General features: G+C 39.6%; 1 protein-coding gene across 1 annotated transcript; it reads left to right on the top strand.

Moving 5' to 3' along the window:
* Window positions 1-3,074: 3,074 nt before the first annotated feature.
* cep170bb (centrosomal protein 170Bb) lies at window positions 3,075-23,455 on the top strand. The gene is made up of 20 exons (XM_030770602.1): window positions 3,075-3,251; window positions 6,027-6,161; window positions 8,425-8,514; window positions 9,634-9,712; window positions 10,178-10,236; window positions 10,639-10,753; window positions 12,308-12,424; window positions 12,864-13,364; window positions 13,591-14,705; window positions 14,912-15,091; window positions 15,397-15,523; window positions 15,667-17,376; window positions 17,584-17,815; window positions 19,198-19,357; window positions 19,748-19,786; window positions 20,530-20,661; window positions 21,395-21,483; window positions 21,949-22,042; window positions 22,146-22,197; window positions 22,593-23,455. Exons 2-20 carry the CDS (start codon window positions 6,057-6,059, stop codon window positions 22,793-22,795), a joined length of 5,199 nt encoding a protein of 1,732 aa, XP_030626462.1. The 5' UTR covers window positions 3,075-3,251; window positions 6,027-6,056; the 3' UTR covers window positions 22,796-23,455.
* Window positions 23,456-25,331: the final 1,876 nt, after the last annotated feature.

The following is a 25,331-nucleotide window of genomic DNA, read 5'->3' on the forward strand; positions in this document are numbered from 1 at the left end:
ATAAAAACACACAGCTTTGCCTGCTCCCTACTATTTGTAGTAAAACTTGGACTACTTAATGAATCGAGTGGGGACAATCCTTAGAGAGGGTTTAGTCGTTAAATCTATCATGTTGGGTTCTTTTTTTTTTTTGTTTGTTTGTTTGTTTTTTGTCTTCTTTTCTGTATGTTTGGCACATATTTGCCATTTTGAAGACCTGTCTTATGAGAATTGAGAAAGTTATACAGTGTTATTTGACTACACACGGTGCACACTCAGAATCACCCAAGGGCCCAAAACCCAAGATCAGCTGACGTTTTGGCCCATCCCACAATGATCTTTTTCCGGGTCTGACAGAGGACCATGTAAACAGGGCTCTTATTCCTCGTGTCATAAATATTAAACAGACCCTCGAAAAAGAAGAGCCCTTTTGTTGTACCATGGGTTTTACAGCAAGCTCCTGTATGGCTTTTGATATGAGTGGACATGTTACTAAAATGACCCACAGACAACCGACAGCTACACAAATCATAACCCAGAAACATTATTCAGAGCCTAGAATCTGACAGATGGCACACTGATTTTATTATTTTATATTGTGTTTATATATATATATACATATACATACACACACACACACACACACACACATATATATATATATGTATATATATATATGTATGTATGTATGTGTGTGTGTGTGTGTGTGTGTGTGTGTATATATATATATATATATATGTATGTATGTATACACACACTTTATGTTTTTAACTAGCATCCAATTATATGCAAGATTAGTGTCAACAGAAACAAATGGTACATTTGGTACATTCATACACTGTAGAGCACCGTTTATCTCTGCATTATAAAATTACATTTTAAACATCAAATTGAATTGTAACAATCATTGAAATTACCTCATTTATTTGAGATTGAAAATAGACTACTTCTGTGAGGAAAAACTGCACAAACATAAGTAATGTAATTTTACCCTTGATAAATATTTGACGATGAATATTTAGAGAGCTTTTTCTTTGGGTATTAGGCCAAATCTAAATCTCCTATGTGAATTATTCTTCTGGGTAATATCCGCATCAAAATTTCTTTCTATTAAGCACACTGATTCATTCCAAATTTTGCACCTGTATATTTGAACTTTGAAATAAATTAATAAAATTTGAGTCTCAATTTAGGCTGCAAAACACAGAAGCGGAAAGATGAAAGAAAAATGAAATGCTATATCGTTTTGCCTTTTAAAATAGGCTTTAATGTTCCTGTATAGTGTCTAAAAGGTTACGCAAATGTGACCTTGTAATGAGTGATAACTCAAAAATGATAAATGAATGTAAGTTGATATTTCGTGCCCCATTCCATTTTTTCAGTGTATGGTTTGTATATTTACATTTTTTTTTTCTTTTTACCCCACCTTTTTCATCTTAATGTTTCAATCAAATGATTTTTTTTTGGGCTTTGTTTTTTTGTTTGTTTGTTTGTTTGTTTGTTTGTTTTCTTTTCTTTTCTTTTCTTTTCTTTTTGACAACCTCCCTAGATGATAAAACATAGGCGACGGGGTGGAACAAAAAAACGTTGTCACAATTTTTCTTTTTAAATTATTTTATTCTCGGGGGTTGGATGGCTATCTGATGGATGGAGAAACACCAGCTTTTGTGAATTCTGAAATAAAGATTTTTGATTAAAAAAAATTGTTTCTCTGCATTTTCACTGAATGTCTTTCTCTGTGTCACATGTGCTAGAAAAAATGTCATTTTAAAATTAAGCATGAAGTTATGTAGTGCTACTGTTGTAGTGTTAGGAGTTTTGGTGCTACTGGATGAAAGCTTACAATTTAATGTGTGCTGAACTTTTTATTGTGTATATATCAACAGAGAAACTGGTCTAAGTTTTTATCTTTGAAAAACACTCAGTGAATCTGACATAACACGTTTCATTTGATTTGTTTTACTTGGCACTGATTCAGAAAACTAAGCCAATCCTCTGTTTTAATCAGACATGTAGCACTCACTCCACTGGTAACTACCATTCAGTAGACCACTGGAAACCTTCACAGGTGAATGCAGGGTGTCGACAGAAAAAAGTCTTGTGGTCTTCTCCCTTCAACAGAAAACAGTGCTGCAGTGGTTATTAGTACAAGACACCACATTAGATTATCAGTAATCTGACAGCTATAGTCAAGAGTGTATCTGTTCAGTCCTCGCTTTAAGTTGTCTGTGTCGGAGAGGTGCGAGAAATAGTCCAGTCTGCATTGAAGATATACCATCAAATGAACAATATATAGAAAAAGACAAACTGTGCAACAAGCAAATGGATGGTAGGGCAACTTCTTTCACAACATACCTATGTCTGTAGGGTGAGGTGTCACTTTTGGGTGGAAGAGAGCTGCCTTTTGGGTCCAAATTGTGCTCCTCATTAAACAATGATTATTTCCCCTCCTGCACTGTTTTAATTCAGAATTTAATTTCACCGAATGTCTTTGAGCATTGGCGTCTTAACTGCTTGCTTTTGCTCTTCATTATTTAAGTGCCATGGATGACTTTTTAATATACACTTCAGTATAGTATATCACACACTTTAATATATTAAAATAATACGAATGATTAATATTTTATTCGTTTTGGTTTAATGCATTTAATGATATCTACATTAAACTTAAGAATCACAGTATTTCAGCATTGCCCAATGGGTGGAGTGCCAGCGTGCGACTGGTGACTACGCCTTAAAACTCGTTCACACTGCTACGGTTATTCTCTAACGTTTACTAACTGGTATTCACACGAGTATCTATCGTTTAAGCTTTGCAGTTCTGTTAGGTTCAAAAATTGGATTTTCTAGCAACATGTTTATACATATATAATTCCACGAAGAAACAATGAGGGCGTGATGATATGGTGACGTTTTGTACCTTACAAATATGGCGGATTTTTGACAGTATATGTGATATCGAAAGCACTGTGCTCCCCCTAGTGCTCCTTTATTGCGGCAACAAACTTTGCGCACTCGAGGTGGCGCTGGTCCGCTGTTAGTGACACCAGTGTTGCCTGTACATACCAGGACGGTACAGACGTTTTCTCAGTCAGGAGGGTGTTTGCGATGAAATTCACCTTAGCAGCCGTGGACGCTAGCTAATTCAGTCTTATTTGTGGATTATTACAGCGCAATATTAACAACATCCTTGTCTGCGAAAGTTTGTGCGTAAATTTGATGGTGACATCATTCCTTTCTTTTGGAAGACCGCCGCATCTGGAATATTGTAGGTGGGTCGTTGACTTGGGCATCACTAGGCAGACGGATGACATGATGCTGAAACCTGATTGAATATTTCTTTCCATTTCTTGTTAGACAAGAGTATAATATATTTGATGGCAAATATGTGTCTTTATTCGTGTTGATTTCAATGTTACGTTATGCCATAGTATAAAAGTAGCGAGATCGGAACGGTCCATGTTAGTGTCTTACAATGAGCACGATGATTTAGCCTTAATGTTCAAAAACCGCATTGCAACCACATTGCTTTCACCGACACATTATATATATTGTCATTCATTTTATTTTATGCCACGATCCACAACCGTGCTGTCGCTGCTTAGTAATCTGGGCTGGGCATGTAATTTAATGGCACTGCCTGCGTGTCTGCCTAACCATCCGATACCAGTTGTGCCGTCTGATTGGGTTATGTATCAGATCTTCTCGGCTAAGAACAGAGCCACCAGTCGCTTCGGACAAACGCCCCGTAGGCCAGTTTTCTGTCTGTAAACATCGGACGCCTGCACGCACCTGAATGCTGAATCATTGGATCAACTCCAGCACAATAGCCTTTCCTGAAATGTGCCTCACATATGAATAATTTATTTTTGTGCCGGGCAATCTGTATGACAAAAAACAGATTCCACCCTATGGAGATATTTAAGTTAACCCATAGTAGCGTAATTTTAGGCCTGTATTTTGCATTTGGCACAGATACGTCAGGAGGTTTGTTTGATCATTGCTACAGTCTATCCTCTGTGTTCAAACGTAATTAATTAAAAATAGCCAAGCCCAAGCAATCCTCATAGTTAGCATTCCTTCAGCATAAGGCCTTGAATTACTAGTCAGATTCCTTTTCTCATCGGAACATTTTTCAGAATGAATGACTTACCTCATTCACAACCTTTGACTCATCCTGTGTTCACTCTGACGGTATCTGTACGTCAGTGATATATGTTTTGCAAGAACCTCAAATTTCATCAAATGTAGAATGTAACCAAACCTTCTCCGTGCATCTCGTTTACCGAAACATACTTCCTTATCTAAGAGAAAGAAGCCATACACTTGAAATGTAGAAAAACTGGATTAGTAGAATTTGGGACTTGAGACCACACATAAACACATGAAAAATTAGTGTTAAGGAAAGAAGTTCAGGTAGAGAGTCATCATCAGTTGTTAGTTTATGTGATTTCTGTACAGTATGTTGGATGAAGGACCAGACCCAGAGCGAGGCCTATGCTTGTCTGTGGAAAATTAAGCCACCAGATTAAGGATAAAAGATATTGTATGTGCTAAACTGCAATGCTTTAGGTTTTCATCAAAGCCAGGACACTTTGAAGCTCTTCTACTGCTAGATTTCTCTTATGCTATGTTCTACATACTCATTCATAAGTAATATTATGCTGTCTGTGTGTTTTAGTAATAGTGTTTTCATATTACATAAAAAAAAATATTTATTTACAACTGAAACAACTAATTTTTAGTACATGAGCAAACGTGTGTTGATAAGACAATCTGATATCTTCTTAACTCAGAGACTGAATTTCACCATCCAGAATGGCAGCTCTCTAAGGAATCAAATTCTAAAGCTTCAGCAAACATGTTCCATGCTCAAACAGGGTTTGACAGCTGTCTTGTCCAGCTGCTGACTTTACACAAATACTACGTTTTGGCTACCAAGCCCTCCAGCCGTATTTTCTGTGACAGTGTTGGAAAACTGTTCACCAACGTATGGGAAGCTAAAAGAGTTTTACTGTCTAAAGAATTTGAGATGCAAAACAAGCACAGCTAATGTACATTAACAGGATTTTTTTTGGTTAAGAAGTCTTTTACTTTTCCCCAGATATTTTAGATAAAGCTCACAATGAAAACTCAACGCACCATTGCAAATGCATGTTGAAATATTTGTCAGTGTATGATTGCTGTCATAACACTTAAAATGACGCCCCCTCTGTGTCCACTGAGGTTGGTTATATATGGCACTGGATTTCAACAAAACCCAAACATAAGTGACAGGCTCTCATATGCACCAGAGAGGAGTTATGGTATGAGAAAAGGCCACTAGTCATAGCATATCAGCATAAAGGTCGTTTGGGAGCCGTTCACGTCAAATGTGGAGTCATCAAAGATTCGAAAGCCGCCTCGTTTCCCTCTCCCTCACATTGCTGCCATTGATGAAAGTCGTAATAACGATGGCACAATTGCTTATGTATTGATTGTCTGTCAATAAAGTGATAAAATAGGGAGAGTGGATGTTAGGCAGGGACATTACCTAGTTTTGGTGGCTTAAACAGAAAACCCTAGCAACAGTAACACCGTGAAATGGGTAAAATGTAAGGGTGGAACTTGTAGCAGTAATATCACTGGAAAATGTAGCTTAAAAAAGTATGTTTTCCATTCTGATTCAGAACCTTTTAACCTTTTATGCCGGGTATAAAAACAAACCAAATCCTTCTTGGAGATTTATTATATATAACACACAGATTTTACCACATGGCATATTCCCTGTGAGGTCATTTTTTCCCAGACTCAGATCCAGTGAATAGATGTTCTTGAGTGTTGTGACGGAATTTCATTTCCATATAACATAATACATGAATCAGTAAAGATACCTAACAGTACGGCAAGGTCATATTGTCATATTCCAGTTGTATAACGTAACACTGAACAGTGAGATGCAGACAAGAAAGCAACCACTCCCGCCAACATTTTTTTTTATATTTTGTTTGTTTGTTTTTTAGCTGTTATGTTTCCATCATATTCTTCATGTCCTAATTGTGTCCCAGGATGCAAAGGGGTTTCCCGGGAGAGCGACGATGAGTGTGACATCATGGTTCCTGGTAAGCAGCTCTGGCACCCGCCACCGTCTGCCCCGGGAGATGATCTTTGTGGGCAGAGAGGACTGTGAGCTCATGCTGCAGGTTAGTCAATTACTGGAACACCAAAATGGAAAAGCAACCCACCTTAGAAAGGTTATCAACAGTGCATGATGATATGAAAGATGGTCCAAATGCAGAAATTATAGTGCTGGGTTTTTAGAGTAAGACAGTGAATGAGTTAAAAGAGGATTCAGTGTGCATAGAAGAATCTTAATATCTACATGCGTATTAAATTATTAAGCATAATGTTGATGGCCAGATTTTTAGTGAATTATGAACAGCAGTTGTTTATGCACCAGTATTCCACAATTATGTTTTCTCTCTTGACAGCTATCACCCATTAGTACAGTGCACAGTATGTCTCACAGTAGTAATTCCTCATAAGACAAAGATAATACTGTCACGTGGCACCTGTTTGATTTAACTGTCACAAAAGAGTTGTTTTCTTTGGTGCAGGAGAGTCTTGCCAAGGAAACGTATTTGTCTGCGTTAAGGAGAGCCTTGAAAGAACCGCTGTTTCAGCTTGCTTTCGTTCTGTGTCCCGTGAGAGTGAATTAAGACAAGGATAGCTTTGCAAACTCTTTTGACAAGATCACATGGACATTGTGCTCAAATTATAAGATGGAATAGCATCTTGGAATAGAGCTTCAGGAATTTTCATGTGCTCTGGAGTGACCAAGTAGTTTCTGCTTGTGCATGTGATGGTAGAAATAAATGTAGAAATAGAGTCAGAAATGGATTGATTAGACCTCGCTTTTCATTTATAATAAACAAAAACACAACGTATATTTACAGTTATTACTGTGCAGACAAAATGCTGAGCGGGACAAAAGTCTACAAAGCCAAATATTTAGGAGGGCGGTGAACCACCTCCAGGATGAAGTTTGAAGTCCATGCAAACAGAGAGATAACTTCTATTTTTAAAGTATATCGATTGGCTGAGATATGAAGGGCTGGATTGCAACTGAAGTGGATTTTAAACATGCTGAGTAAAGACAAGAACAGATAAATAATTTGTTTTCAAATTGACAGGGCTAATAAAGAGCACTTTTGGTTAGCGAGTGAATCGCTAAAACTGTGCTACCATTTTAGCATATTGTAAAATTTGACCTCAGATATGTTCTCTTGTTTAAAACAGCTCAAATTAACTTTAAAAACCACACGCATTACGGCCTTTAAAGCCATTATGTTATTTAAATAACTATCAATAATAGTTACTGATTAGATGGCATTGTTGTCTTCTATTTCAGCAGATAGATTTTTTCCTGTTAGCTTAACGCAGTAATAACCCGAATTTAATAAAAATGGGAGTATTCAAAGACCAAATCTTTAAAAAAAAAAAAAAGAAAGAAAAGAAAAGGCTCAACATTAGCAGCACCTCAGGTCCTTTAAATGTATCTTCTTTACCATCCCTCATCATACTTCACCTTTCAGACCTTAAGAACGCAGCCAATTCAACCCTCTTCAGGGCCCTTGGCATTTTGACGCTGCGTATCTGTGTCTATGTGGTGACGGAATATGAACAGGAAGATGTGTGAGTGTCAGTGGCACACCGTGGATGAGATGGTTCTCCTTTGAAATGCCACACTAGAGTGGATAACGAGACTGAGCTTGTTCAGCCTACGATAATTAGTGGAAGCATAACGAGGCCTTTCGTTTTAATGGAGGGAAAATAGCCCTATTAAACCTCTATGGCTAATCCCGATACTGAACTTCTCTGCTAATACCACTGATTATTTCAGGAATAGCAAAAAATGGAAGGTAATATATAATACTTTTATGTGTTTCACAATGGTATGAAACACACGTGAAATTTAAGAAGCCTTAAATGTGCCATTATAGGTGGTTTAAAAAAAAACTTGATGTACCCAGTGCATTGCCTGACAGTTTGGGTTTTAGGAGGGAAAGGAGTCCATTTGAAATAAATACTTTACATGACCTTTCATAGTCTTAATGAAATTTAATGAAATGTTTGATTACAGTGAAAGATCTTGGGAGTAAACATGTTAACCTGAAAAACTGTTGAGTTTCAGTTGTTTTAGACCTCAAATCATTAAATGAATTTTTGAAAAATTCTCAGCTAGTATAACAATCTAAGAGTTTATGAAGCTTGAATCTAACATTTCCCAGAAATGAACTATCGTATACTTAATTTACATTTTGTATTTCGCAATGACGTGTATTAACAGTTGTGGTCCAAAGCTCTCCTTCTTTGATTTATCAGAAGATGTATGGTCAGTAATGTTAACTCCACTCATAGTTCTCACCAGTTGTTGCTTTTCTCCTTCTGTTGTTTTTTTCTCAGTCTCGCAGTGTGGACAAACAACATGCTGTGATCAACTACAACCCTGCCACTGATGAGCACCTACTCAAGGACCTGGGCAGCCTGAATGGGGTAAGGGGAAAAGATGAATATGGAATCAATATGCATGCAGTTAAGTATTCATAGAGGTTTCATGAGGTTAAACATGGAAAAGGGTCAACTCTTTCTTTATTATTTTGAAATTTTATTTGCAAAATAAGTTGTAATCCAGTAACCGAAAAGCCGGGAATGTGAATTCATATTACAGTATTTTCTCTGGCTTCCAGTCAGAAAAACAAATTTTCTAACCAAACAGTGCTGTTTGCATAGAGAACCTGTCTAACTTACGCTCTGCAAAGCACCAACCACATTTGGATGCTATTCCAAGATGCTAGAGGTTGAAGTAAGACAGAGACCAATCAAAGTTTAGAAGAAATCACAAATGTGAGGTCTTTAAATTTCACTGTCAGCGCCTCTCATTTTCCATAATCCCATAATCCATAAAGAAAAGGCAAATCCCGACACATTTAATGTGTCTTCTGTGTTGTGCTGATGCAGAGGCAGTTCAGTGCAGCCTGATGCTGACAGAGTGGAATAATTTCAGATGGCCTTCATTGCACTGGGCTAATAGAGTCCGATAGCATGAGGGCTTTGCCTTGCTGCCTTGGTTCAGAATGCAAAAAAAAACAATGCTGTTCTCAGAAGATACCGTAACATTGCATTATTACATAACAGCGTTAGCTGCAGCCCATATTAAGGTGCTTCACGGATTTAGTAATAATTTATTATATGGTCATGAAAGTGAGTAGGTGAGCAGGTTGTCACTCACTATCAGTTCCATCAATGTTAATTTGTTAATTTGGTATTACAAAGTGATTCATTTATGGCATTTGACTTATAACCACAATGTCAAATTCTGGTTGATGCTGAAGGGCTTGTGAAGGAGTGGGATTACTTCACATTTATGTCCTTATCAGCAGTAACACTTATAGAGAATGAACTTTTGCTTGAGACAGTTCATCGTGAGAGGACATTTCCAGCAAACTCTGCCTAAAATGACATACACTCATAAATATGTTGTGAACAGAGATTCAGTTCATGACACGCAATCTGCCTTCAACTCAATATATTTTCTGTCTTTATGAAAATCTCACTCCACAGTCAGTGCACATCTAACTTTTCTTTACTTCCTTTTGTTCCTTCTCTCCACAGACATTTGTCAATGACTTGAGGATTCCTGACCAGACTTACATCACCCTGAAGCTGTCAGACATTGTTCGCTTTGGATATGATATCCGTTTCTAACTTTAACTGGCCTCAGAATTGTTTTTTATTTCACCACAGGATTGTCAAATGCAGAAACGTAGCATTTCAGTGAATGTACAGTAAATTGCAGTGGTGCATACACGCTGTATGTAATAGAATGTGGTACAATGATAACCTTTGTGCAGTTTGGTAGCTAACCTTAACAGTATTCAGTAAGTTTGAATGACTTTCCACTGTGTCTGTTTTAGGTTGATTTTTTTTTGTCTACATAGCAAACTGTCTATTGGTTTTTACAAATACAGATTAGCTCTTTTCAGGTATAAAACAACCGATAAAATAGGACATGGTGCATTTGTCAGTCAGGACAGAGATTTTAGACATTCTCTCTAAATCTGATTTTGGAGGTGCATCTCAACCTTGTTCTGGAATATTTCCGATTTAGATTTGTTTATTGTGAAATGACTTACAATGGCCTTAACTTAAAAGGCACATTCCAACGTGTACGTTCTAGAAAAGAGTCAGCACAGGGTCCCAGAGGAGGCACTCAAGGTGAGTGTTTGTGTATGTGCCTGTTTCTTATAGTCATTCTTCATGACTACTTTGCGACCATTTTTATTTTAAAAGGTGCGATACAGAAAAAAACTTTACTACACTTGGTTTTTAGCTTAATGTTGACTAATATATATTTTTTTTCCTTAGAAAGTTTAAGATTTTAAATCGTTTTTAAATGTTGAAGCTGTCTCAAAGTTATGAATTGTCTCTTGTTTTTCAAATGGACTAGCTGATCTTTTTGCATGTTTCTGCTCTGAAATTGAAGAGAGAGGAAGAGTGATGAAAATGTGCTACTGTTTGTGGGTCATTTCATCTTGTTTAGAAGATATTTAATATTTGATGGCTGTGCTCTCCCACTATGGCTCTGCAGTAGACTCTGACTGCCCCCTGTTGTTTCAGCATGAAAAATACACCAGCCAACTACAGATGGGTCTTAAGGCCTCTGAAGGGAAGAAACAAGACCTGCTAGATGACAGATCCAAACTGGAGAAGACTGAACGCAAGACTCACACAGGTGGGAGAGAGAAAGAGAGACAGCTCAGTAGTCAGGATGAGCATACAGCTAACAGTTGTGAAATTTTAGTGGATTTCACAAATTTTCGGTGCTGTTCAAAATGCGCGCGTGTGTGTTTTTTTTAAATATATATATTCTTTGCCATAGCAGATGGGCTTTAACCATATGAATTCACAGTTTCACTTTATTGACGTAATTGCATGTATTTAGCTAGGTATGTTTTAAAATCATTTATGAAAACTTAAATATTTTACATAGCCTGAATGCAGTCAGTTAAAGTGCTGGGGATGTTCATGTGATGATATTGAAAAATACTGTCATCTGTGCGCGAAGGAAACTTGCAGTAATGTCCTTGACCTTGTAATGCTATTTATATCGGACTAAGAATGGCATTATCATTGGTCATTATTATTGAATTTCTGCTTATTGAATGTCCATTACCTTCAGTCATCACATCCTGTTTCAAGTCATTTATTCATCACATTGTCTCTGTTCATTCTCTCTACACTCCCCTTTGCTCTCTCTCTCTCTCTCTCTCTCTCTCTCTCTCTCTCTTCTCTCTCTCTCTCACATCTCTTCCATTCCCTCATTCTGTTTGTCTCCTGTCTTCCTCCCACCCCCATGCTTACTCTCCTCATACACTCTCTGACCTTTCACTTCCTTCATTTTCTCTTTGTCTCTCTCTCTCTCCCTCTCTCTCTCTCATTCACTCCTACTCTTTCTTTCTCTCCGGTCACATCTTATCACAACTGCCACACCCTCAGTAGTCATCTCTCTATCCTGTGCAGTAATTTCTATGCTCTGAGCTCCCCTCACCCATCCGACATTTAGCTAAGCCTGCAGAGACTAAATATAATCCTTACTGTGTCCAGCTGCAGGCTCTCAGATGCTGTTGACACGTGTGCTAAATGGGTCAACATGGACCAGGGGCTGTTGCATTAGTGCCTCATGCCACCCTGTCAGATGCCTGTCTGATAAATTGTCTTTCACAAAGGCTTTTGTGTCCTGTTATTTGTGTAAACTCAGGATATTGAGGACATGCTCCCAGATTTTTTCCTGGTACTGTAATAAATGATAACAGTATGTTTTATTTGTTTTACACGTTTAATGAAATAACACCTGCGATAGACTGGCGACCTGTCCAGGGTGTTTCCCCGTCTTTCGCTCAATAAGCGTTGGGATAGGCTCCAGCACCCCGCGACTCTAATTCGGATAAGCGGCTCGGAAAATGAATGAAATAAATGAATGAATAAAATAACAGACAGATAGCCCAAAGTAGAAATCAAATAAATTTATATCACAGAATGGATTAGATTCCAGACCCATTGCCCCAGTAATCAGCTAATTCATAATCACCATTGAATCACTACAAATGAAGATCCCTAGAGAATATTCAGAAGAACCAGTGTGTAGAAATTCGTCGTGTTTTGTGTATTTAATGTGTCTTTTGTACTACTGTAGCTAAATTTGAAAACATATCCTCTGCCATTCTCTGTCTTAGCCTTCTCCTTCCCCTCTGCCTCTCTGTGCTTTTTTGTAAATGTATGTTTACAGAGGCTCCTGTGTCTCGGCCCACACCATTGTACGGCCAGCCTTCATGGTGGGGGGAAGAGGACTCTGGGAATAAAGGTACACAGGGTGATGGGAGAAGGTCCGATGAATGTCATCCAGGTAAGTGACCTCTGACACTCTACTCACTTTTCATCTTTTCATACTCAAATTATCCTGAAAATCTCTCCCCACCCATGGACTGAGATTCCTAGATGAGTGACTTAGACTCCATTATCTAGACAAAAAATAGCAATATACTACATCCAAAGAGGCCTAAACAGACCATCCTCAAGGAAAAGTCACAAACTATCAGTGATGCAAAGATGTCATGTAGTCATTTCACTGAAACATGGTAAGGGCCGCAGAGCAATGCATAGACAATAAATGCCCTCTTATTTCTACACTTATTAATGTTTTGCAACCATAAGTCTCTTTAGCTGAATGTAGTTTACAAAACACTCAATTTAAACCGCTCTGTCACGAAATGCTTTGCAATGCATTTCTTTTCTTTTTGCCCAATTCAGCTTTGATTGACTTTTGTGTGGGTGTCTCTTTACAGAGGTTTCAAAGGAGGTTCACACTGTTGACGCAGAAGTCAATGGCTCTATTCAAGATTATCGTGACAGCCAGAACAAGTCTGCCTATCTGTACCATCGTGAACCCAGCTACTTTGAAATCCCTACCAAGGAGTTCCAGACACACTCCAAGCCACCAGCGGTGGAACTGAATGACATCCCCACTAAAGACACTGATTCCTCTCCAGTTTTCACCGCCCCAGTAGTACAGAGTCATGCCTCTTTCACCATTGAGTTTGATGAATGTGCACCGGGCAAGATAAAGATTAAGGACCACGTCACCAAGTTCTCTTCCCGCCAACGCAGTAAGCAGCAGCAATCCAGCAAGCCTCTGGCATCTACGCCAACTGAGGTGCAGTCTGCTGAAAGCAAAGTAGCTGATTGGCTCGTGCACAGTGATGTCAGCATGATGCGGAGGCGGCCACCCTCTGAAGATGCGTACAGCACAAAGAGTGATCTGGCCATGCAAATACGGACACTCAAAGGTTAGGGGCTATGTTCAATCAAGCACTTACATCACTGCTATCTCTATGATGAAGCCTTCAATTTTTTGGGATACTGCTTGAATTAGTTTCCAGTAAAAATCGCTTTTGCAATACTGACAAATGTACTCACAAAATAACATGTGGCTGTATCTTCAAAATGAATTTATAGATATTCTTATGAGAATTAACGTTAAATATCTCAATTTATATTATTTTGATTTAATAGGGCATCATCATGAAGATGGGACCCAAAGTGATTCGGAGGACCCAGTCATGAAAGTAAAACAAAGCAAGTCTCACCACTCTATGAAATCCCAGCTATCCCACCAGTCAGCTCAGCCAAAGTTTTCTGGGTCAACTCCCGAGCCAGTGCAGTCACAAAGGTCATATCAGCCCCGGCAGCAATCACCACCTGCCTCCCCTGTGGGCACAGAAAGCACAGTTCCAAGGGCTGCTCCAGAGGTGCCCTCTCCCACCCAGACGCAATTAAAACTTGGACCTCATGAGCCCCAGAGCCAGCAAGCTTTCATCATTGAGTTTTTTGATGACAATCCTCGGAAGAAACGCTCTCAATCCTTTACTCACAATACGGCGCATGCAGATTCCTACTCTGCCCTCAAGGCCAAGCTGGAGAGGCGTAAAGGCGGGGCTCATGGTGAAAGACCAGCATCTGTACATGGACACATCCCTCCAACACAGCAAATCACAGTTCCACTTAAAGGTTCAGGCCACACTGGTCCACAGAGGTCTAGCTCTCTGAAGAGAGAAAAGACAGAGGAAGCGCTAAGTGGGAGCAGCACATCCCCTTCCTCCTCTGGCCCCTCTTCCCGTTCCTCCCCTGCCATCACAATCAAGCCTTTTGGCAGTTTAGGGAAAAAGTCCAAGCTGGCCCAAGAATTTGCAGCCGAGTTCCTCAAAGACATTGATAAGACATCCCCTCCGCCGATGTCTGCCCCACCAGTGATGATGTCCCCAGCTCATACTCATCTGCCCTCCCCTGCAGACCCATTGGGCCCCTCGTCTATGTCCTATCCCTCCTCCCCCTCACAGCTCCCTACAGTACCTCAACCACTTGCCCCTACTTCCTCTCCTGTTCCTGTTCCTGTTCCTGCCCCCACCCACCCCCCAGCTAAGAGTTTGGTTTCTAGTATCTCCCCAGGTCGCTCAGCCGTTCAGTCTACCCCTCCATTGCATCCACTGGAGGTTAGTGGGATGGAATCCAAAGCGTCTAGAGTTGTGCGAACAGAAGAAGAGGATAGTTTAAGTGATGCTGGTACCTACACTATTGAGACAGAGTCCCAGGATAAGGAGGTGGAAGAGGCTCGAAGTATGATTGACCAGGTGAAGAATACGTAGTGTTCTAGGTTTTATTTCTATGATGGAAAGAAAAAGAAACTGACTTCCGTGCAACATGTCGACTAAGTTCCTATCAGCAACAGTGTTTGTTTAGCACATATGACCTATGCTTTTATCATATTTAAATGAATAAAAGGAGAAAATAACTTAATATACTGTTAAAGTCTAAACCTTTGCTGTGACTTTAACAGGTATTTGGAGTGCTGGATGCCCCAGAATACAGTGGCCAGACCATGGGAATTTACAGGCCAATAATTGATGATGGTAGAGGTGAAGAAGCAATCTTGGGTCATGTGCAGGGTGGTACGATTGACATAGTACAGGGCTTTAACCAATCAAACCTCAACGGGGACCCTGCAGCCCCACTGCAGGTAAGTCGAATGTACCGCACCAAAGTAATATCTGCCCAAGTGATATCTAATATTGAACCAGAATTATCTCTTTGTTATTGATGTTTACTTTTTTACTACTTGTTTACTTGCATTATGGTGTGTGATCCAGGTGAAAGGCAATTGATGTTGGAGAGTAATTTTCTAATTTGTATCTCTGTCTTAAGAAGCATCACATTTGGGAAAAAAATTGTTAGCTCAGCAGTCAGAACATTCATTCTCAATATATGTGTTCCCGTTAGGTACCAAAAAGATCTTTGTTCCTTTCCTTCTTTCCTTCAATTTAGGGGCACTCTGACCAGGGGGGGCCTAAATGGGTCTCTCGCTGGGCAAGCCTTGCAGACACCTATAGTGAACCTGGGGCCACACAGGTACCCTCAGGCACTCCACCTCATGGTGGACTCACAGACAGAGGTAAATGCGTAGATACATTGTATATCAATTTTGTTAGTATACTAATCAGAATAGGATCATGTTAACTTCTGCTTGAAGTAACATGGCTTTAGACTGTAAGTTTATAATTAAATAATACCCTCCAAACACTTTTGCTTTTGCAGAGGAAAGATTATCATTAGTGGTAAGCCAAAGCTTCGATAATTCGGAATCAGAACACAGTCAAGGTTCCAGAACCCGCCGGCTCCTTCCCCAGTTGCCACCAGGAGAAAAACCGGAGAGTCCCACCCCCAGCATTTTAATCCAACATGATCCCTTATTGGACCATGAGCTACCAGAACACAGCTCTGGTACGCCACGCCAGCAAGGTTCCACCCAGATGCTACGTGTACAGGACGATGTGGACCCTGACAGCTTAAGTGACACCAGCCGTTCAGACGACAGCTCCATACTCGACAGAAGTAGGAGGAGCCAGGGAAGAAAGGGGACAGCCGCCAGCTCACCTGGGGAAAATGTAACTAGGGGCAGGGGGCAAGAAATGTCAGCACCCACACCTAAAGCCACTTCATTTTACATCGGTTCAGAGGATAGTTCATGCAAATCAGATACAACTCGGAGCCCAGTTCAGTCCTATTCCGACAGAGATCTGTCACCTAAAATGCCACCCACCACAGTCTTGATAAGGCATTTAAGTAGTCATGAGCCGCGACGACCTGTTAAGCCAAATTCCTCAGCCCCCAACCTCCAGACACAGGATAGAGATACTGTGCCTACCAGAGAGAGTTCCTCAACTTCTTTTGTCAGGCAGGAGAGCTTCACCAAAGATAGACCCAGCGACAACATACCAGTAAAGAAGCTCCCACACATTTCCAGTCACCCAACCTTGAGGGACTTGGACCAAAGGGAAAGTGGTGGACTAGATATACCACCCCAGCCTAGGGAGACAGAGAGATCTCTGATGTCACCAGAGGACAAACTTCCAGAACCTGTCCGAGCATCCAAAAAAGGGATTTCTCCTGGACAAGCAGATGACTCCTTGTCTGGTGAATCAGATGTAGACACAGCCAGCACTGTGAGTTTGGTGAGCAGTAAAAATGCTCCCATCTCTGCACCCAAGAAGCGGACATCTGGAAGTAGCCTACATAAAGACAAGTCCTCCTCCAGCTCATCTGTACAAGAGAAGGCCAGACAACCCACAGCCCGAGAGCGCCTGTCAGAGAAACGTCGCAGCCAGGTCACTGCTGACAATGGCAACAAAGTTGAACTTACACGGCGACTTCAGCTTCGTCGCAGTGCTGGCAACCGTGGTTCCTTGGACCTATCTGAAGGTCAGCAGAATCATGGCCAGCAGTTGTGGCCTGACACAACTGCTTCTGACCATGAGTCTGGCTCACGTCCAGCCATCCGCAAGAAGATTTCTGCACCTCTACAGAAGGAAGATACCAGCAAGTCATCCAAGAACAACCAACAAGTGCTCACTAGATCCAACAGCCTTTCAGCCCCAAGACCAACCCGAGCTTCCATGCTGCGGCGTGCCAGGTTGGGAGAGGCTTCTGACAACGAAGGTGCAGAGACAGACCGTGGCTCTCAGACATCAGAGCAAACTAAGGTTACTGGTGATGGGAAGAAGCTCTCAAGACTGGACATACTGGCCATGCCTCGAAAGCGTACAGGGTCATTCACTGCGCCAAGTGACAACGAGTCCTCAGGTAGTAAACCTGGTAATTTGACTCGTACAACAGAGGCAAGTGGTATGGGACGCAAGATGCCATCTAATGAGACCAGGCAGGGTAGCACCAAAGGGACTGGTGCTACAGGGAAGCATCCATCTGGCCGCACTCGCTCCAGCCAAGTTAAACACAGTAGCACAGCCAGTGAGTGTCTGTCAAGTTAACACAGATGTATCCTAGGAAGTTTTCTGTATTTACACACTACATGTATTCTGGAACTAAAGAGGACAATAACACAGAATTACTTTCTAAATGTTCAATCTCTGTCTTAGAAAACGTGATAGTATTATGTTTTTTTACGTTGCTCCTCTTTCCCATTTTGCCTTTTTTTTTCCCTGTTTCACGATGAAGGCTCTCGGCGGAAGCAGAAGGGTTCAGATTATTCCTCTACCTCAGAAGAGGAGATTGAAACCAGCACAAACAATAAACACAAACGCTCCCATGCCTCAGCTTCAACCCAGACACAGACACCCCAAAAGACCATGCAGGCCAGACCCAAATCTGTGTGCCTAGACACTGAGGAGGAGGAGGCCCAGAATGAGCATTACCAGAACTGGTCTACTCACAGTGCAGAGATTGCCAGGTAATGTGGTCCTTGATGTTTAGACTAATTTTCATGACAATGGATTTAAAAGCAAAGTGCACCTATAGGAGATTAGTGTTACATGGTGTTCTCACAGAATATATTAATACATGTATATTAAGTGTTACATATGTTAGAAGTATGCAATGCAGCAGTGTAAACCTAATGCAAAGTGTAACGGTGTAACAGTTAAAGGTGTACAAAGGGGGCCATGAGTCAGTTTGTGTCACAGTTTAAAGAAAATTAAGGAAACTCAGGACTGAATTTTGTCTTTTTTTTTTAGACAAAGGACAAACTTAGTACAACCAGCAATAAAGCTCTTCAAAAAATGAGAATGAAGGAAAACTAAACTTTAGTACCTTTTATTTTAAGGTTCTACCTTTAGAGAATGAGCATAAGAAAACTAAATTTGATTTTGAGACTCTTTTCCATGACAATGAGTGGAAGAAATCTTAACATCAGAATTTTTTAAGGTTTTCCATCAAGAGCATGACTGCAAGATTTTCATTTTCGTAAATGACGGCAAAATTGAAGTGCTGCCATATAGGCGACTGGAAAGAAGTAGGACGGTCCTCAATTTCAGGACTGTCACTCAAGCAAGTCATTTCAGCAGAAAAAGAAACACGTGACAGCCGCAAAATGTTAACCGGCTGCTCTGACCTTTTTTGGATCTGCGCGCGGTTACTTCAGTATAATAAAAAACAGTTCATTTGTGTGGATTCACTTATTTCAGTATAACTTTGTTTATGTTCTAAGTAATGGCATCATATGTTTTGATGTAATTTAAAATGGTCAAAATTATCATTTAAGCTCTTATAATTAGCCACTTGGTCAAAGCATACGCACACGACATGGTTTGCATGGTGTGTATGTGTTCCTGTAGGGAGAAATGAAAAGAAATAGAAAAGGCATACCTATTCCAAGTTATGATTAACGTTATTCTTAATGATCAAAAGTGCAAAAGTCCGGTACTAGAAATATGTACTTGCGTAGCAACACACTCGGACGAGGAAAACTTCACTTACAAGAGCTAAAGAGTAAAAATCTCTTCATGAACTGGATAAAAAGACTGTAGAACCATGGTTTTCACTTTTGGTGCAAAACCGTCACAGCCCTAGAATTTAATAATGTTTACTCGCACACTCATTATAATTTACTATTGTTTTTATCATATATTGTACGGTCAGTAGAGTTATATACTTCTGTGACTGCACGATCAGATGTTTGAACAGCCTATGCATTAAATGTCAGATCACTTTTTTTTTTAATTGCCTGTTTGCTGAACAGTCACAGTGCCCTTAAACTTCCAATTTATTATTTCTAAGTAGTTTTGGTTGTGTCTTATTGTATGAATGATCTTTACTGTATTGTGCTATACACAGGTTGAGTCAAGATTTGGCCAAAGACCTTGCTATCCTTGCCCGTGAAATCCATGATGTAGCAGGGGACGGTGACTCCCAAACCTCTTCAGGCATGGGCACCACCACATCACCAGGCTCTATGCCCAACACCCCGGCCTCTACTATCTCTGCCCGAGAGGAGGTATGGAAACCCAAACCCCCGACATGGTTTATTCCATCCTTTCACTGTCAATCCATGCAAATACTCTTACTCTGGCCAGTTTCCATTACTGAATAGGTTTCTCTGCATATCTTCTCCTTGCGTCTCATCCTGGTTTCCTTCGAGAAATCATAACTACATAAAATTGGAATGAGAGTGTAGTGACTACAACAGTAATGGAACACGCATAATTGGACATTGTTTTGTTGAGTCCTAAGGGCTGGTGGCAGTGAGTTACCAAGGCTGACATGCTATGATCATTCCTATAGACGGTGCAAAATACAGCATAGACTTGGTGATATTTTTTTTTTTAAGTTGTTTATTCTGCCATTTTTAGTTTTCACAAGAATTTCTTCCTTCTTTTTTGTGCAGAGACCATATTCATCATTACAAGGGTTCCTGTCATCTCAGGTGCTGAATACATCATTCATTTCTACTCAATCTTATCTAATATTTTTCTTGGCTCTCACACCAAACAACTTGCTTTGCAAATTTTACATGTCACTCTGATCAGTAACATTCCTTGTGACTGCATTTCATGTGCTGACTTACACAGTGATACTCATGCGTAGACTACTTGCTATTTCAACAGAAACCCGCAGTGCTGTGTTTAATGTCCCGCATCGCTAATTGTCCAGGAGCTTTGTTTTTTGTGTCTTGTGTATTAACACTAGGGGGCTGTATTTTCACAAAACTACGTTTTTATTTTCAAACCTGAATCCTGAAACTCTGAGTCCTTTGGAGGTTATCTAGACACAAAGCTTATGCCTTAGACTCATAATTTGTAAGGAAATGCATCTCAGATCATACAAAATGTTCTGAGATGTTTGGATAAGAGCAATAGTTGTTGTTGTGAACTTATAGCCCACTCTTTGCATTGGATTTAACATGTTGGTGCAATTGCCTCCCATACAATTTCCCTCCAAGAATCCAAATGCAAAACAAACTTCAAGTTCTCTGAGCACTGTCTGATCCATGCTAGCATTACAGTTTCACACTTCTTCTTCCTCCTTTTCTTCTTCTTCTTCTTTGTCTCTTTCTTCTTCTTCGTCTTCTTCTTCTTCTTCTTCTCCTTTTTCTGCTGCTGCTGCTGCTGCTTGTTCTTCTGCTTTTTTCTCTTAAAATTAAATCCACTTGTCTGCACTTGTCTGTAGCTTGTCCAGCACATACCTGAAGCCAGCTTGAACTACCAGAAGGTTCCACCTGGTTCAGCTGGAGCCATGGAGCAGGATTCAAACATGAATGATCAAGACGGCTCCAAGCGTCGTCCCTGGAACCGTGAAGAGGTCAAATAATCCACTCAGTTATCTGGGTCATGTCTTTGAAAGTCAAGTCAGGTCAAGTAGAGGTTTATTGTCATCTCGGCCATATACAATAAAAAACCCAGCAGAGACGAAATGACATCCTCCTTGAACCATATGATGCAGCATAGACACACAGCAGCCCATTCAGTGAGACAGTCTGAATCTGCTAAATAGGAGGATGCTTTGTTCAAATAAAGGATTATGCTAAAAATATAGAAAACATTATACTGAAAGGACTATATAACTGGGGGGACACATTAGGAAGACAGTGCATTGAATATAAATATAGTTTAACATTGTAAACAATATGGATCTGTGCAAACAGAGTGCAACATGGATATGTAGTTAGATCAACCAGCCATAGTATTAAATATTATGTTAAATATTGGCAGCTATGGAAAGATCTCCTCACACTTTTTATAAAAGTTACCATTACTATACATTGTAAACATTACTGTATGGTTATGTTTGGATAGCAACTGTTTTTAAACTAGTTTTGGATTACATGTTGCAGTTCAGGTTTATAGAGTGACACATTTTGAGTGATAACCCAATAACCCCAGCACTATCCTGCTTAGACTGATTACCAGTTCATGAGTAAGTGGTAGATAGCCTACCTTGGATTGGATTGGGGGTATTAGATGGTCACACACAAGTTTAATAGAAATTTATGTTTGAGAATTTTGCTAATTGAATATCTGTTTTCATATTGCAGGTCATTTTAGATAATCTAATGCTGAACCCAGTATCCCAACTCTCCCAGGCAATCAGGGAGAACACGGAGCAGCTGACAGAGAAAATGAAGTAAGACTTAGAGAACTATACTTATGTTGCTATAGCCTACACCTTGAAGATGTGGTTAATGGGAAAGGCTACAAAACACCCCTCAAAGCTACCATTCACACTGTCACAGATCATGTATCAAGATGCCAGACGTATGGTATATGCTTCTGCATAATTCTGAGTGCTGAGGTTTTTCTTAAAAAAATTTCTGTTAAATAATTGGCAGGTTGCATTTTTATTTATTTTTAAAAGTCAGCAAAAGATATCTTGAAGCTGTAGTTAGCTGTAACTATGTTCTTAGTTAACTTTAACTATATTCTTGAGCTCAAACTCGTGTTGACTTCTGTGCTTTATGTCCTAATGTCGCACTCACCCGTGACTGAGACACACCACACTTGCACAGTCCCTAAAGTACATTCTACGTCTCTAGATGACGTACTGTTTGTGAATGTGAATGAATGACAACAATATTTTACCTTTCCTCAGAACATTGTTCCATAACAAGACAGAAATCTGGGAGGAGATAGAAGCAAAGATCAATGCAGAAAATGAAGTTCCTATCATCAAATCGTCAAACAAGGTTTGTGCGCTCATTTCAACAGCCATTTTGAAGTTTACTGGTGCACAGCTTAAATGGAACATTTTGAAAATCCTCATGGTTCTTTGGTTCCTCTGGTCCTCAGGAGATCTCTTCCATTCTGACAGAATTGAGGAGGGTTCAGAGACAACTAGAAGGTAAGTTAAATATCACCATGTCATGTTAATGCGTAAGTGGTTCTGAAATGATGTGCTCTCAGGTTTAACTTCAGACCTGTGTGTTAGGGGCATAAAATCATTAACAAAGTCAGTTGTGTTAACTACAACAAACATGTTGATGATGATTTAAGAATTTGATCAAACATAGCTGTGATGTTTCCACTTAGTAAACAAATGTAGGAGGAAGTAGTTTTGGCTTTGCCCAAAGAGCAACCTGGCAGTTGTTTATTGGGCCATTTCAATTCATTTACAACACATTTATCTTAGCAACGTAGATTTTTACAGCAGAATCAAATGTAGATTAAAAAGATTCAGAAAACTTGCATTATCGTTACACTACTGTTACTATTGTTGTTTCTTCTTTCTCTCCTTAGTGATTAACACTATAGTTGAACCTGGTGGTTCAGCATCTAAGATGTCAGCCATGGTGAGTTCCCCAGGAGGGAAAACCAAACCATCCTCCAGAGAGAGCAGATCCTCCTCTCAGATACACAGCTCCAGCCCAACTACAGCGAATGCCAACAAGGGTGCAAAGAGGGGTGCGTCGGGGCAGAAGGAGGAACGTTTTCTGGTCTGAATGGTAAACCAGTAACACCCTCCTTTGAAAGACTTCCACTATTCTTGCCAAATTCGTAACATGATACATTGCACAAGCTGAAATAAAAGTAGTCAAAGCCGCGTTGTTAGAAGTTTAACCTGTCGCTTTCTTAAACGAGTGGAAGAACATCCATGTGCCTCGTTTTCTTGTCACGTCATAATGGATAGCGGAGGAAAGAGTGAAGTGATACCGTTTTTAGATGAGAATCATCTCAGAGGCGTGGCAGTGTTGTTGCGCCATATCTGTCCTTCTGTATTATTCGGCACTCCTATGGAAAACTGTTTCAGTACTTACATGTTGTGTGTCGGGCTGATGTAAAGCTACAGATAAACAAGTAAGTAAGAAAGTGAGAAGCAAAAGAGCGAGGGATTGTCGACTTGTTTTGAGTGCTTGCCTTGTAAAATATGATTGACAGAGTTCAAAAGGGCATATCCATTATTTTGCTAGCTTGGCAAACAGTGAATGATGTGAAAAGATGTTTATCAATTCTTTATTTCAAATCGAGGTGATTGTCAGATATTGTGATTGTTATGCAAGGTTTTTTTTTTGTTTTTTGACTGTTGTGAATGTTGAGTGTTATGAAAGATTAGAATGTCATATTAGTGCTTTTCAGAATGTTACCTTGAGGGAATTTATTCCCGAAAAAAAAACAAAAACAAAAAAAAAAAAACAAAAAACAGAGAGCAGTTGTAAATAGTACTGTGTAAAGCAGTCTCCTTATAACATATAACTCAAATTAAAAATTTATGCACTGTGAATAAGCAAGGCAGTGAATGAGGTAACATAAAAAAATGGGTGACTCTTGTTTGTCTGCTTGTGTTAGGTTTGCGTATTACAAGGTATAATCAAATGTGTGCTGTGTTTTAAGAGAAAACGGGTTTAGATCTCACCTGTCCTGCTACATGAAAGTTGCAGTATTTTAGCTGATTGTGTGACACTGAAAATATATAGACAGCACAGAGATACTTGAATCAGAGTTTGCTTTTTTGCTTTGCTTCAGTAGAAGAAACACAAAGTACTTGACCTTTGTCAGTTTACACAGTTGATGTCTGTCAGTTAAGACCAGTGGCCTATAAGCTTATTTTGGAGTAACTACTTTTACTAAGTATTCCTTGACTTTGAATGGGATCCTAATAAATCTAATAGAGAAAAAAACAATGAAATCACATTATAAGGACAATATAGAGACAAATATTTGAATGAGCTCAATGGATGTGAAACCTCTTCAATTACACAAACAGTAGGACTAAGTGCGGATCCCTGTTTATTGTATGTAGTCATCCCAAGACCCCATTGTGTGTATGTGATATTGTGTTGATTAATGTATTTATTTATGCACACTTTGTCTTAGAAATAAGGCAGTTTACAACAGTAGTTTACTATCCTTAGACCATAGCCTCACTATAATCTCAGAAAGCTACTGAAATGTGTTACGAGGTCAAGTCCGAGTCAACTGCAACAAAACAGCATGGAGATTAGATGCCCATCACCCTCTGAATGTCCTGTTCTCATCTTCTCATCTGGTCTCTCTGACAACCAAGGTTTGTAGATAAGGAGGCAGCAGTCAGTTGCAAAACAGGGTAACATTATTTTAATGTTATTTTAATGACATAACGAAATCGCGCAGGCTTTGTGATTGTGTTCTTCTAAGCTGTTTTCTGCCAGATGATGTGGAGCGTGACAAGTTGCTTTTTCACAAAGCATTATTAGACAAGGTGACACTGTTTTTTTTTCTTAATGTTCTCGTATAATTTAATTTGTTTATCCACATTTCGATATTTAACCAAACAAAAAATTGTCTGTCTTTTGTTCTCACCGTAGAGGCGCGCCAGTCACATCCAAGGAAATACATTTAGCACTTGTGCACTGAATCATATAGTAGTTTTCCCCACCAACAAGCAAAAGCATTTCATGTTGGTCAAATTCAGTGTAATGAGTGCTGTACAGGTATAAGCTTCAAAGGGTGAGTAAGAAACATATTTTGTGAACCTGCATGTGTAGCGTATGTAGTTCAGTGGAGTGAGAGATCTGGCTAGGTCACCAAATGTGCACTTTTCATTTGAAGATCACGTCGAATCAGTCAGTTAAAAATGAAGTGTGATTTCATCCATGATTCTGTCAGCTAAAGTTTAGAGATGCACCAATGACAGCTTCAAATGTAAATGGCCGATTGTAAACACTTTTTGTGGTATGGATTGTTCTTTGATTTCTGAAAAAGTTTTTAATTTTTATTGATATGTTGTATGTTTTTATTGATTTGTATTTATTTATTTATTTGTTTGTTCGTTTAGTAGTGTTTCTGCTTCCTCTCACGTAAAATTAATTAAAACTGGTATGCATTCTAAATTTCCAAGCTATTCTCCAAGTGTCCTCAGAGTGGCAGTAGAGTCCCTGAGGTTGTTGGGCACAATATATTACATTGCCTTGTAGCAACTTAAGACACCACGTTTTGTGAGCTTGGTCGCTCTTTTGTTTTAAAGCCTGTTCAATGCCGATTGCAACCCTGTAACTGTAT

Source organism: Chanos chanos, chromosome 4 (genome assembly GCF_902362185.1).
Source record: "Chanos chanos chromosome 4, fChaCha1.1, whole genome shotgun sequence".
In the NCBI taxonomy this organism is placed as follows: Eukaryota; Metazoa; Chordata; class Actinopteri; order Gonorynchiformes; family Chanidae; genus Chanos; species Chanos chanos.

Excerpts from the sequence above, each read along its gene's own strand:
- cep170bb (XM_030770602.1), top strand. The coding sequence starts at position 6,057 with ATGAGTGTGACATCATGGTTCCTGGTAAGCAGCTCTGGCACCCGCCAC. Across the intron at positions 6,162-8,424 it reads ACTGTGAGCTCATGCTGCAG|TCTCGCAGTGTGGACAAACA; the intron begins GTTAGTCAATTA and ends TTTTTTTCTCAG. Across the intron at positions 8,515-9,633 it reads ACCTGGGCAGCCTGAATGGG|ACATTTGTCAATGACTTGAG; the intron begins GTAAGGGGAAAA and ends TTCTCTCCACAG.